At 44.1% G+C, this 15,671-nt stretch overlaps 1 protein-coding gene across 4 annotated transcripts in view; it reads right to left on the reverse strand.

The window, feature by feature from the left end:
- Positions 1 to 7,605: 7,605 nt before the first annotated feature.
- Positions 7,606 to 15,671, reverse strand: part of LOC144784431 (multidrug resistance-associated protein 1-like) — a 1,265,484-nt gene continuing 1,257,418 nt past the window's right edge. For all 4 annotated transcript variants that reach the window (XM_078663181.1, XM_078663182.1, XM_078663179.1 and 1 more), the window contains 2 exons: positions 10,921 to 11,115; positions 7,606 to 7,914 (listed from right to left, as the gene is read on the reverse strand). In XM_078663181.1, coding sequence (XP_078519307.1) covers positions 7,770 to 7,914; positions 10,921 to 11,115 — 340 coding nt within the window. In that variant the 3' untranslated portion in view covers positions 7,606 to 7,769. The remainder of the gene's footprint in view (positions 7,915 to 10,920; positions 11,116 to 15,671) is intronic.

Below are 15,671 nucleotides of genomic sequence, written 5' to 3' on the forward strand. Positions count from 1 at the left end.
AAGGTACTTCCAAAGTCTCAAACTACCTTATTTTACTTATAAGTCAGCCCTAAGCCTTCCCTAGGTGCCTCATGGGTAGGGTGCCTTGTACCTATAAGCAGGGACATTATAAAAATATATTATATGCCCTGGTGAGGGAAAAACTGCCAATCTCATTTTTTCCCATTGTAGCATAATGGCTCCATAGGCTAACATGGGAATACTTTATGAAAGTGTAACTATTGAAAATAAAAAGAGTTAAAAAGATACTTCAAAGCATCAAAATGATAGTTAGAATACATTCAACAACTTGTCACTGTTAGATTTCTTATAGGAAAGAAGTTCTAGAACTTTCTTTTTTGTAAGCCTAATTCCAGCCTTCCAGCAGCCATGCTCTGATTGGACAGCCCCTGCCAGGCTGAGCCAAACTGTCTTAATGATGTGTGAAGTACAAGCCCCTTGCACCACTTTTGCGTCACTTTTCCCATGTTAAAAGTGAAGCAATAGTGGTGCAAGGGGCTTGTAAATCTACCCCAGAGGATTTTCTGTGGGAGGAGAACTGAAAGCTGCAGAGCAAAAGGCAGGCTGGGGTGGAGTAGCAAAATTGGTCTTCAACGAGGGAATGACAGTTTAGGGCAGAACAGGCTCAGGCCCATATCCTGCACCCCCAGCCAGACAGGAACCCCAGTAATTAAATTAGTGAAGGGGCTAGAAAGGGAGTGCTAGGGAAACGTAGCCTGCTGTGACAGATCTAACCCCCTGGACAAAGTTTCTCCATTTTGGAAGAATAGTGCTTTCTGGGTGAAGAATAACCCACACTTTGGAGGAAGTGGTCATACACCTGGATGGCACCTTGCATCCCATTGGTTAGGAGTGCCCTCCTGCTTGACGCCCAGAAACTGTGAATTAATAATGGAGTGTTGCCCATCAACTCAGATCCCTGCCTTGAAACTACAAGAAGGAGAAGGATTTTCCTGCAGGACCCTTATACTGCACAAGAGAGGACTGGACTGGTCTTGTAGTTCCAACTTCCCAGGGAGCATCTCAGAGATTCTGGAACCTTGGATTGGTGTTGTGGACCCTAAAAGCCCCAAAAGAAACATTTGAAGAAGAAGGACTATCCTGATGGACCCTTGGACTGCACAAGAGAGGATGGCACTCATAAGGCCTGCACCTGCTGCACTCACAGGGCTTCACAACAATAGGACTGTGCCTGTCTTAAAGAATAACAAGTGGATACCCTCATCAGCAAAAGATAGAAAAGTGCTGGAAGGGCTACATGCAACATCAACAATGAGGACAACTCCAGCTGACAAGCTTCACCTGGATCTTACTTGGAATGGCAAGGGTAATTGTGGGAGTTGTAGTCCCACCCCCCAAGAAGCAAATCATAGCTTCTGAACCCTTGGCTGGTGTTTGGGTCCCTCACCTAAGTAAAAGTTCACAAGTGCTTCCATGGCATCATCACTGCTCCGGCAGGGGGAAAAGAACAGGGTGCAGTACTTGGTGCTCCTAGTAACTCCCTCCAATATAAGCGGTAATCGCAATTCACTGTCCACGTGTTGCAGCCCGGTCAATATGGTGAAGTTATCCACAGCAGCCCCTCCTTGCATCTACCGCACAAGGCTACTGCACGGCAATCTTTTTCTTGAAACCCATTGCTGGAATACATGGTTGCTCCACCGCTACCGCACAAGGCTTCAGCCCTTACCGCACAGCAGTCTTTACCGCTGAGGCCCTTCAAGGCATACTGGATTGCTGCACTGCTTCCACACAGAGCTTCTGGTCTTACCAAGTGGCAGTCTTTCACATGGCTCAATTCACAGCAGCTCTCTCCTGCCATACAGAGGTCGCCAGCTCAGTTCTGCACAGGGTCAACAACACAATCGGTGCAGCAGACGTCTCCTCACACTGGGAGTCCACTCAACAGGCCTCCCCACTGGACCTTCCTTCCTCCAACACACTCCTTTTCCTCACAAGGCACACTAGTCTTGCCAAGCAGGCAGGTGCTGGTGGCTCCAGGGCAGGTGGTCTTGAATTCCCTGGGAGATGTACTCAGACTCAGCAGAGAGACTATCAGACCTTAGCTCCCAGTCCTAGTCAGAGGTCTTGCAGAGCTTCCCTTCCACATGCAGCCCAGCTGACTGCTTGGCAGATGACAATTTTTAGTTTGGGGTTCTGTTTCTTTTGAAGTACATACTCCTCTGCTTCCTCTTCCTCTTGAACAGCAGTCTGTCAGAGCAGGAGTGTCCTACAGGCCATGGGAGTGACTAGAGTTCACATCTGGCTGTCAGCCACAATGATATTTTGGCCCAAGCCCTCAGCCCTACTCTATATGATTGTCTAATTAGCACTATCTTCTTCCTGGGATGTGTCCAGGCCCCTTCCTTGTGACCTCTTACTGAATAGGAGAGCACCCTTTGCAGTGTACTGGGAAGGCCTGGTCCTCCCCTCCCCAGGATGTATCTCACCCAGCTTACAGCAATGCAGCACTCCTCAAATCTGTCTGGAGTTATCTCTCTACCTCCTTTCCATGTTTCACCATGCAGGCCTGGGTCTCCCAAAATTGAACCTAGGGCCCTTCATGTATTTACAACTCACAGACACACATACACCCAGTGCAGGTATACAACTTACACGCACTGCACGGTACTGTATCCTCCATGTACTGTACCTTTCAGAGGCACACATACATCCAGTACTTGCTTGTAACATACATAATGGATGCACTGCCCAGCACTGCATCCATTCTGTATTGTACCGCTCATAGGCACACATACACCCAGCATTTACATTAAACATGCATGCACTATACCCTTTATTTATTATAACACTTACAGGTACACATACAACCAGCCTATCTGGAGTGGATGGACCACTCAACCTCTGCGCACTGTTGCTCCTGGTCAATATATCAACATACAACCAGCACACGCATTTACCCTGCACGCACTGCATAGCTCTACATCCGTCAGGTACTGTACCACGGTAAGGCACATGTACATCCAGCGCATGCATATACTATGCACACGCTGCTCAGTACTGCACTATCCTTGAATTGTACCCTCCCCAGACACACATACACCCAGCACAGAAACACCACTTCTGCGCAGCACTTCACACCAATCTGATGTAGGCCAAAGGTGAGTTAAGCGCCCAGCAGCTGAACTTTAAAAAGTGAGTGAGCCTGTAGGCCCCACTCCAGTGACACAGGTTCAAAGGGACCTGCTCACTCTTACTTACTACTACACAGTATGCTGCCACCACCGTGCTCATGCTGCTTAACTCCTAGTGAAGAACAAAAATGGCCAGGTACATACATTCAAAATATTAACATTAGCACCACACCTAGCTAATAATCCTAAACGGGCAATGTTTTCATTCTGATAATTTTTTACTTGTTTACATATTTTTTCAGTTAAAAAAATGTGCGAAAAAGAGACACTGTTGTCAAAAACATTAGACACCACCAACACATATTACAAACAATAAACACATGAATAAATGAAATACATTCATATAACAATCAATGAAAACGTAATGAAAAAACATTCATATTGACACCATAGATAAACACAAGGGGGGGATGCCTCCAAATATTACATTTATGGGGCACCAGTCCTAATTTCATATGTACAAACAAGCGGCCAACTAGTGGTTTTCATAGGCCTGTAAATGTAATATTTGGAGGCATCCCTCAATTAACATTGTGCTAATGTTAATATTTTGAATGTATGTACCTGGCCATTTTTGTTGTTTATCCAGTTAGAGTGGTCTAGGCCAGGTAGGAATTAGACCCAAGCCTTTGTTGGTTCCACTAACTCCTAGTGAAGGCAGTAGCCTTCCGCACCTATGGAATAGGATAGCCTTTGGGACACACCTCCAGGTACAACGAAACCACAATCCGTGAGACAGGCCTACACACGATTCGTGTTGCCCTCTGACAACAAAAATCAACATTAGGGATCCAGACATCGGTACAGTTGGGAGCTCAGGGCAGGGGAAAATGTCTATTACCATCTAGAGAACATTTCCATCCCAATACGTATTAAAAACCGTTTTCTTAGCATCATATAAAATGGAAATAAAAAACCTAAAATTAAGAGTACACTGCACCAAACGACGATCACAGTGACAAGCTAACGGGTCCTCCTCCCAACAGCCAATCTTTGGAAAAGAAACTGATACATTAACAATATTTCACCTAAAACATGTAATGCCACACTTTACCAAGGTGGCTGCTTTGTGTACACATGCATGCACACACCACAGTGGCCATGTTTCAGAGATATTTTAGCTAACAAAATGCATTCCAAGATGTCTATCAGCTCATAACGCCAGGACATATGTGCATACCACAGTGGCCGTTTTGGAATGCTCGTTTCTCAATTAAAACACATTCCATAATGGCTGTTGGCGAATATGTATGTGTTAGGCCACATTCCCAGGCGTGGGTCCGGTGCTCACTACGCCACTGGAGTCAAGCTATCCTGGCTGATGACGGCTGATAGCCAGAAACCGGTCCTAGGATGCTTGATTCCGGTCCAGGGAAGACATGGCTTGGCAGTTCGGGCTGGACTGTTCCCATGAGGCACAGGGTCAAGACTGATTTGCATATGGCCATGTCTGAACTGGGGTGGCGTGGTGAGCAAAATAACGATGGATTAAACCCAGACCTGTGACTGGGGGGTGAATGTTTTGCCAATGTGCAACATTCCGTCCATCACCTTGTGTGTTTTGCTGTTTGCCCTATGTGGGAAGGGTATGCCCAGATGTGGGTCCCATGCTCACTACGCCACTGGAGTCAAGCTATCCTGGCTGATGACAGCTGATAGCCAGAAACCGGTCCTAGGATGCTTGATTCTGGTCCAGGGAAGACATGACTTGGCAGTTCCGGCTGGACTGTTCCCATGAGGCACACGGTTAAGACTGATTTGCATATGGCCATGTCTGAACTGGGATTGCGTGGTGAGCAAAATAACAATGGATTAAACCTAGATCGGTGACTGGGGGTGAATGTTTTGCCAATGTGCAACATTCCGTCCATCACCTTGTGTGTTTTGATGTTCGCCCTATGTGGGAAGGTTATGCCCAGACGTGGGTCCCATGCTCACTACGCCACTGGAGTCAAGCTATCCTGGCTGATGACGACTGATAGCCAGAAACCGGTCCTAGGATGCTTGATTCCTGTCCAGGGTAGACATGGCTTGGCCGTTCGGGCTGGACTGTTCCCATGAGGCACAGGGTCAAGATTGATTTGCATAGGGCCATGTCTGAACTGGGGTGGCGTGGTGAGCAACATAATGATGGATTAAACCCAGATCTGTGACTGGGGGTGAATGTTTTGCCAATGTGCAACATTCCGTCCATCACCTTGTGTGTTTTGCAATGTATGTGTTGCGCCACATTCCCGGCCATTTTTGGAAAGTTTAATTTACTGTTTGAACAATACAGCTATCCAGCCACGAGGAAAGATCTCACCCAAATCCCCCTCTACATATTATTTTAGATTTTTGGAGACAATACGTCTTCGACAACAAACAGCTAAAGTGGTCTTTAGGCGAGACCTAAAAAGAAGGCTAGCGTCAAAAGAGCAAATCATAAGACATCTGTTGTACGTGTTTGTACCTTTACTTAAAATAAAACTGCTTATTTTATTTTGATCTGGCGATATGGCAGTCTCAATAAACACAAGTCATGGGATGATGGTTCCAATAGCTCAGAGTTCAGGATGTCAAGCACATGCCTCAGAATACACTCCAGGGGCTTAGAGACAAAGTGATGGAACCATATAGTTGGTATAAACTGTTAAAAGCACTAAATAAATTCTGCATCCCAATACAACTCAGTAGTTCCTCTTGAATTCAAATAGGAGCGAACCAAGCTTTCAAGGATACTTATAATGTGACTTTTTAGCAGCACACTGTTTTGTCGGTAGAGGACTTCATACATGACTCAATACAAGACTGTTACTGTGACTAATCTGTGTGAATGGAAATAGATCATCACAATGACTTTGTAGTACAAGCACTGTTATAAGACATAGTATACCCTATGAGAGAAAGCGTGGCAACGTTTGCAATTACCGATTCCCAAGCATTGTACATGAGGCTGTATGGATGCTGAACATCTCAGCATGCACAATCAATGCCTATAAAGGGGTCCCTACAGCCATTAATGTAAATATTTGTTCTCTCACTGTCTGAGAAGACCTAAGGTGCAGTAACCCAGGTGGAGCACATTAGTACCTTCATCACACTGCTGTCTGCACCTTCTCCCCTGCTATGTAAAGAGACATACCTGGGGTCAATGCCTCACTGTTGTTTATGGTGCTGTCTATAGAGCTCCAGTGCAGGTTCCTCAAGCCCTCTCTGCATGTGTGACACAAAATAGATAAATAAAAACACAGTGTGCGTGAATTCAAGTTATTTGGTCGAGATCCGTGAATGAATGAATGTGACACTTGTAAAGCGCACTACTAGTCCCATGGGAGCATCTTGGCACTATACGGAAGATATATAAAACTCAAGATAAATAAATAAATAAAAGATGACCCAGTTAATAAAAGAGGAACCCAGACAAGGGGCTCTAACTCAAAGAATCAGAGAATAGCAAGATACAGCAGAGGCTGAAAAGAGCCATGGCTTTAGTTGCTTTTTAAACAGTACTTCAGACTCAATAAGTCTTGGGTGGTGGCGAAGCTGGATCCATGCACTGATGCCAAAAAATGAGAAAGATTTACGCCCTCGACTTTTCAGTCTGAATGAGGAGGGCTTAAAAGGTTTGAAAAGGAAGATCTCAAAGTTCATTTAGTTGTGTAATGCAGGGGTGGCTCCCCACTTCTGAAATGCAGTTGACAGATGAAAAATAAAATAACAATAAAACTATTTTGTCATTTTATTTTCCACTTCCAGTGTTGCGTAGTCTAGGGCGGGGCCATTAGGCAGCGCCAGGGTGAGGAAGCGTGGTATGCTCTTAAAGTGTGCATGTCGGTTTGGTCGGATGTCTTAGGACGGCCAAACCGACATGCGCACTTGGATATCTCCAGGCTATTCCTTGGAGATAATCACAGTGCTCAGGGACACAGGTTTCCAGTTCCTGCTGGAGCGTGAAACTGGACCACTCCGCCCAATCCCAACGCTTCTCTCATGCTGGGAATATTAGCATGAGAGAAGCGGTGGGGATTGTGTGGGGAGTCTGGGAGCCTGTGCTCATGGGGACTGCAATGCCTGGAGCAGAGGAGCAGCGCAGCACCGGAGCATGTTGCGGCGGCTGGCAGCAAATGGTAAGTCATTTTTTAAATATATTTTTTGCCCCCGAGTTTCCTTCCCATGTCAGGTTGACCGCAGCTACTGCTAGTGTAATGAGTAAATCTTACCTTTATATAGGTGGGCCCTGTAGATCTATACGCTCTGAAGGTGAATAGGAGAATTTTAAACAAAATTATTTTAAGCAACTCACCTGGAGGAAGTGCAGGTCTTTGAGAGCTGCTGAAGCAGAGGAACGTCTGAGGAGTAGTTAAACAAGTCTGGCCGCCGCATGCTGTGGCATCGCATATGACCTAATGGAAGGCTAAAATGACAGTCTTCTGCTGATGCAGTTTTAAGTGAAGACAGCAAACATGAGTCCAGTTCTTTTTTCATTTTTATTATAAATTAAAATTTCCGAACATGACTGTCGAACTTTTTACACATACACACACATCATGATGATTCCCTGAGTGTCGTCCTTCCTCTCCCGGTTCGTATAACGCACACATTTTGAGATGTGTATCAAGTGTTGCACGATTATCAACACGAAGAAGAAACTTGAATGGTTGATATGGGTTGAATGATATTAGCATCTTTGGCCATGCCGTAGAATAACCCTTTCTGTGCTAGCAGGTCTGAAGGCCTACCACACTCCACAAGCTGGCCTTTGTCAAAAACCATAATCCTGTGGAGGTAAAAAATGAAGATAAGATATTTAGATTCACTTTATTATACTAAATCACTTTAGAAATATAATAGGCATTTCTTGCTAAGACAAGATCATTTTCTGATCCATCCAACAGATGCTTTCACAGCAAACTCAAACAAACTTTTTCCAAATTTGGTATTATCTAAAAATATGAAGGTTATATAAAGGGTCTCAGGATCTGAAATATAAGCCCAGGGACAAACCAGTCAGTGTTTATAGCTCACAGACTGTTTTGCCACCTGGGCCTATATTACTAAAGGGTGTATATTCTATCTGTTTACGCCACAGCGTACCTTTAAACAGGCATGCTACCCGCAAACAGGGAAAATGTGCCATATTGTGATGAATGCGCTTAGAGGTGGGTGAGTGAGTCAGAGCCTAGCCAAAGGTCTGGCTCGGATCTTTAAGCCCGCACACGAGCTGAGCCCTGAAAATGTTGGCTATGTAAATCACAAAGTGTTTTGATTAAATAAAATATTTCATGAAAACTGACATACCTTAAATATCAAAAAGGTTCAAGGGAGTGAGAGGATAAAGGGCAGACACTTGATTACATCCTTCCCAATTGAACTGCAACCAATCAAAAAGCAAACAAGTAACAATCTCTAGAGCAATACTGCTCAATTAATGGGAATTTACTTTTATAGCAGGGTCCATAATATATATCTCCAGACGAATAGGCCACACAAGGTTTCAGCAAAATCTAAAATTTGATAGGTGGGTCCTGAACCCCGCTCCCCCCGGGTGTCATGCTTCATCATCAGCCACACCTCATTCACCAAAGAACCTTCTAGTGGTAAATGGGTTCCTCACAATGATGAGGAGTACTTTTTAAGATGGGAATGATCTAGACTCAATATAAATACCTGTATCTAATCACAAGGGTTGTGTTTTAATGTGGGTAGATCTAGGGGATGGTTAAAACCTGAATTGACGCGCAGGATTATTTAATATCCCTCAATCTGTGGTGAGGGGGGGTGTTGGGGGGAGGCAATATGTTTCAGCCTATCAACCGGCCCTTAAGTGGGTCCCAGGCTTTCTTCGGGACAACAGATCCTACATTTTCTGATTCCTAGTTCTGAACATGGATTAACAATCTTACAGCACCAGACACACAATACCAATTAGTACGGTCATATTAACCAGCATACTCTGGAACTGCATATTTTATAGGCCCCTAACCACTACCATATAGGGCCCCATCGAGTGGTTCGTAGGGAAAGCCTTGTTGTCACACACTGGAAAGTAAAGCCACTTGTAAAGGAATTGAAATTGTAATTGTAAAAAAATGTGGTCGCCCCTCACAGGTGGCCAGCACTTACTTTGCCAAAGGCACTGCCACTCCGTTTCACCTACATCACTATAGCAAACCCTTCGAATGTTAATTTGGCATGTAATGGAGCAAGGATTATCAGTGTCTGCCTAATCCAAGCGTGTATGCAATGTTGGACAGACATGCACCCAAACGTGCAATAACACGAAAGACGCTATAATGTTAAGACATCATGAGGCACCTTGTGTATGGCCTGGAATCTTAGGAGTTGAAGAACTCCCTCCTGCTACCTTGTTCGGGTGAGAATTGGAAATCCTGTGTATATTTCAGGAACGAGGAAACTTTATTTTAATGTGTATTCTATGATATGGCTGAAACTGCTAGCCAAAAAGTGTGTATGATAAGATTATTACTTAACAAAAAGGAAAGTTTATAACTGTTGATTTGAAACAATCTTGAAATAGCATTACAGTGGTTTCTTTTCAGACGTTTATCGGGCATTGTTTAAAAAAAAAGTTATCGATTGATCTGAATGAATATGCAGCCACACAAAATATGTCCTGTTTGGTCTAAAATCGAACCTCTACAATTTAGATGCGGAGTGCCATAATGGATTCATGCTATATGTACGAAGTTTACCTGATAAGGTTTTTTGAAGCGTGTACTGTAATATACAGCTTATGATATTTTCTACGATATACCACAGAGGTACCCTTCAACATGTAATTTTTCATGTGTGGTAGCAGAATATTGTTGTCAGCATATCTTCTAACATAAATATTGTTAATAATATTGTTAATATTGCCTTAAAAAATAACACCCAGTGGAGTCATTAATGAAAAGTTGCGAGCATTGTAAGATATATATTTCTCGATGGAAATTTCAGAAACTACCAGTTATCTTGACAAACCCTCCTTTTGTATTATCTGTCCTTCTACAGAGTTACTTTTTAAGTGTTGCAATGTTTTTAGGTTCTGAAATTCATCAAATGAGGAGATGTATTCTTCAAAGATTATGCACTTATCTTGCTGTTTACATACGAATAGAAATTCCAGTTTATCATTATAAATAGTTACTTCAAGATACAGATGCAGCATGTGTATTTTGGGACAATGGATAATAATTGTCTAGTTTAAAAAAACAAAATACATTCTAAAATAATAAGAGAAACCAATATTTATCAATAGAGACCAACAATCAGTTGCTTGTTGCCTTTAGAATGAACTGGAATTATTTTCTCCATAGCAGCCCATTGCAGTGTATTAGCTGATCAAAAACCATATAGCAGTAACTAGATCGTGTAGAAACAAAAGAATTAGAATTTCCGCCAGGATGAAGACTTATAGGACAATTCAACATTGATCCACAAGGGCCAGAGTTTATTCCAGTTGTTTCTCGTATCATAAGATACATTTATATGGAAGCAATCCAAAAAGGCAATAGTTTACCTAGTCATTGGCTGTTCAGAAAATGTGGCATGGGTATGGCTCTTTAGGGACTGGGGATGACGTGTACTGATTAACTAGGGACACTTGTGCAGTGCATGGTACCTAAACAAGCCTAAAGGTACCATGCCCAAAAGTGGAAACCTGTCAGTAAGAAATTATATTTTCATACTATAGCCATACATTGTAAGTACAACAAAAAGACCTGCCTCAAGAAATTAAATTAATGTTTGTAAAAATGAAAAGGTAATAAATGTAGCTTGCCGTGTGTAATCCATGATGGTATTCAGTCGATGCGCTATTGTTAAAACTGTGCAGTCTGCAAATTGTACTCGGATTGTTGACTGAATTAGGTCATCAGTTTCCAGATCCACTGCTGCTGTTGCTTCATCTAGAACCAAGATTTTGCTTTTCCGAAGGAGAGCTCGAGCCAGACATACCAACTGACGTTGACCGACACTAAAGTAAAACAAAGGACATCTTATATCTATGTACATTGAACATACTTCAAGTTTGTAACGCATTTTTTTACTGCATTAAGTTGAAAAAGAGTGATTCAATTTCATAAAATCAAATACATTCTGAAGGCTTTGGGTGACTTCTTGTTCTTTTCACTTGCAGCTCAATCTTTGCTACTGTCTTTTCCATAGTTTATTTAGCTTCTTTGTCCTTTCAAACTCACAAACTGCTTTATTTCTCGACATTCTCATCCACTGTGTCAGTTCCTTCACATTTAATCATTATTACTGTAGGAGTATACTAACAAAGTTCTTTTATATAGTTCTGTTCATTATATCTAAGAAACCCTATTTGGGGTTGGGGGTTGAGGTTGCTTGCCACTAGTGGTTTGGGCTCTGTCCTTCTATAGCTCTGCAAACTTGGCCAAGTACAACTCCTTTCCGCACTTGACTGTCAAGGTAGCAAGGAGAGGCCATCACAGTCTTTTCAGGGAGCTAGTGTGGGGGGGGGGGATGGTGCAGGAGCTCAGAACCCAACAATAAATCAACAGACACACTAACTTCAATGTCCAGGCCAATGCTTGTTTTTTAAGAAAATAAAGTAGTTTTTAATCACACAGCAGTACTAAATACTACACAAGTTCAATTCAGTATTGAGAGCAGTATAGAGAGCAGTTAGAGAGCAGTTATCATAGGTTGATTATTACACCAGAACATTCCCTCATGCTAACCCTCCTGAGTGATTCCTGTATAGCTTGACCCAACTGTGGCGGCAAAACCTCCACACCTGAGTTGGCGGATTGGAAGGGATATAAGGCGGAAACTCTCCTTTAGTCACTTTCACACATCCTATTCCACCATGGACCAGATCTTTTGAGCCTTGCCTCTGGTGCTGCTGCTTGACAACTAAGAAAATGGACCCTGTCGTGGGTGGAATCAGAGCTAAGTTCCTCTTTTACCTGTTACCCTTTGACTTGTCTTTTTATCTTAGTTCTGGACTTGTGCAGTTTTAAATCTCTCTCATAAGCAATAGCATCCCAATGTGCAATGCATATGTGAATGTAATGTTGACATAAGAAATTTAAATTAAAACTCCTGCATGATTAAATTGTATTTCTAAATTTAGTGCAAGCTGCCTTAAAAAAATGGACACTTACACAAAAAATAAATGGCATTGTCATTTACAATGCCAATAGCTTAATCTCTCGCAAATGCGCACTCAAACACACAGACCCACACATACACAGAGACCCTCACACACACAGAGCCCCTCACACACACACACAGAGCCATGCACACACACCGTCTCACACACACACACACACACTGTCACACACACACGCTGTCTCACACACAGTGTCTCACACACACTCAGTGTCTCACACACGACTCCCCGCTCTTGTCCTCACCCCCCTGTTTCTACCCTGCCCCGTCTCCAGCCTTGCTCCCTCCCCGGATCTCTCGCTGCTCGGTGCCAGCCTGCTCCGCCTTGTTTCACTGCCAGCCCCCCTCCCTCCCCCGCAACACCGCCAGTTATTTCTTTATATAGCACTGTTACCAGCTAGTGGGGTAACTGTTGAGGGCGGCATAGAAGGGTGCACATACAAGCAACAGTAGGTTTATGGCACGTTACTGAAGCTCTAAGCATTGGAGCTGTCAGGTTTTGAAAGAGGTTAGACTGCGGGAGTTTGAGGCGTGCCTTAACCGGAGCCTGAATTCTGTTGAATAATATGTTATCTTTAGATACAGTTTTCACAGACACAATGAATGCATGTAAGTCTAGGAAGACAGACTCGCAGGCACGTGTGTTGCTGGAGTATATGGTGTAGTAACCTGTATGCAACTCACGGGACCCACCCTTGACATCCCCTGCTGTCTCTCGCCCCCGTTCCAAAGCATGTTACTCCTCTCCACTGCGCCTGAGCGCGCCTCTCCATCCAGCAGAGGGCTCTCGCCCTCCCCTTACCACCCTGTCCCGCCGGTGCCACGACAGAGGCCCTACACATTCAAGCTGTCGCACGGAATAAATATTATAGCATAAAGTAACAGGAGACCGGCTCCTGTCACAGCAGGCCTCGTGCTCGGTACAACAGGCGCACTATGGCGCATGGAGGACGGGGCTCTCCCAGGGCAGCGGTCTGGTGTGTAAGGAGGGGTGGAGGCACGGAGTGCCCGCTGCACCGCAGAGATTGTGGACCTGCTTTCAGGGAGGCACGGAATACACCCAGAAAACATACGACTTTCAATAGAGTCTCATCGCACCGTAATGGCATATGGACATATTTGGAAAACACAATAGTTTATTCGAAGAACTGCAAAAGAAAATACCAAGGCTGCCCTGTCTTGTCTTGATTCCACCACATGCCACTTTCTTTCACCACTGTAGACGTTGGTCTCCTCCTCTCTCGATAGCAGTTTTTTTCATCCCTGCTTTTCTCCTTTATCACTGTTTCCCTATCTTTCTCTCTCTCCATTTTCTGGCTTTCTCTTTCCTACCCCGAGTCAAGTACTGAGGATGAAAGAGAAGAAGCGGCCCCCCAAAATATGTCCGGTGCCCTTCAACCCCGACCACCGACTAAAAAAAAAGACTTGGAGATTGCCAACTGCTTTATAGTGGTCATGGGTGAAGAGAAACTTGAAATTTCATTTTTTTCGTCGCTTTACAATGCTGCCCGTGGTCCGGCGTGGCTTGTAGGCCATTCAGAAAATGTATGTAAGTGAGCAAAGTCTTCTGTAACAAAATACTTCCGACAAAATCCTATCTAAAAAGGATTTTCTTTTTTTAAAGTTACGCCAAAGTTAATCTATATGCTTTGCCCCGTGTTGAGTAACAGACTGGAGTCCAGCTTACAGGCTACAATACAAGTGAGCTATAAACTCCGATCGAAATCATTCGTTTTGTGACATATAGGAAGGGCAAACCGGCACATATTTATTGGGGTAAATGCAGATATTTACCAGAAGATGTGGATTTTGGTGCAGAAAGCACCTACATCCGCATGTTATTGCCCCAACATTTGTGTCAATCATTATTGCACCCGGTAGATATCAAACACGCGTGCCGGATTTTTATCAGCCAACGGTAACGAAGGGCTATTCTCTTTCTTCACAAAACACTCACAGAGACATATATTTACTGAATCCAAGCTACATGTTTCATCTCGTGCAACAAGTGTCAAAGGTGTGCGACTGTGCATGATTTTCTAGGTTATATTAGAAACAAGCCAATGCGCCAAAGCTGATCCCGCATAGTTGGGGAGTATGGTGCTATATCTATATATAAGGGAGGGCAGGTAAACAATTCTCTAACTACTTACGTGTTCGAGCAACTGAACGACACTCCCCTAGACAATAGAGATAGATAATAGCTGCAGACGTCGGCCGTGTATGAGCAGGATTGTCTACTATACATCGTACACAGCCTCCTACAAACTTCCAGTGGCCTTAGTATGTAGCCATCGAAACTTTTGTAACCAGTTATCCAAGTACGTAGGGACTAGATCGATGTGCCAACACTCATTGCCCAAGGTACACTCCAGGATCGCACCACAAGGATGGGGGAAGTTCGTTTGCAGCGAGGGGCGCCTATTGTCTAGCCTTTCGGCCCCTAGCCAGTCAGCCCACCACTCGGGCAACAGGGCTCCCCAAGGCCACATACACTACCCAGCTCTTACCATCAAAGCCCCAGTTGAAGCTGCGCCCGAGAGGAGAGGAGGAAACACCCTGTTTCCAAGCTAGGATGAGGAAGAGCCATAGACATAGAAGAGAGACACATTTTTGTCCTACCTACTTAGCGTGTGACGCCACGAGCAGTGGACCTTAGGCGGCCATGTTGTGCTGGAGCTTGATCACAGAGAAGGGAATTAGGTTAAGCGTTAATTTAAGTCATGGGTACTCACAAACTTTCTCTCGGGGGCCGAATTTACAGTGTGGTTTGTGGCCGAGGGCCGCACCGGTGGGGTGGGGTCATTTGGGGGCGGGGTCATTGGGGGCGGGGCTAGAGGGGGTAAAAAAAAATCACTGCTGTTTCAAAACATTACTAGACAATGCTGTATAAAGAAATACCTAGGCTTATGGCCATTGTAGTCATGAATGGGTATCTATAAGGGTCATTAATGTACATTTAAGCCAGCAAGAAGGACTCACGCCTGGGAAGAACATGGAAGCTAACATGCTGAAGGGGAATAGGGGGGGGGTGAATTCGTAAATTCTGTGATGTTAAAGGGCGCGCTTTATAGCTGCCATAAACGGCACATTCAACCTGGAGTATTTTCACTAATAGGAAATGCAGATTTGTGTTGGTTACTCCAGCAGGCATTACAAGGGGGCGCAGAAAAACGCAATAGGAGCTAAATGACAAATGGGTGTGGTACACATCAAGTGCCTTCTGTGGGCTACAATGCAAGTACTGTCCTCGCCACACACAGGGTTAACTGGGTTGTGCGGTAAAGCAGTCAACAGACAATAAGGTGCACTTCATAGTACTTGCAACCACAAACCCTCGAGGATGGCATCATACTCATCATAAATCCTTATGGTAAATGCAAATGTCGGAAA

Source organism: Lissotriton helveticus, chromosome 10 (genome assembly GCF_964261635.1).
Source record: "Lissotriton helveticus chromosome 10, aLisHel1.1, whole genome shotgun sequence".
Classification (NCBI taxonomy): domain Eukaryota; kingdom Metazoa; phylum Chordata; class Amphibia; order Caudata; family Salamandridae; genus Lissotriton; species Lissotriton helveticus.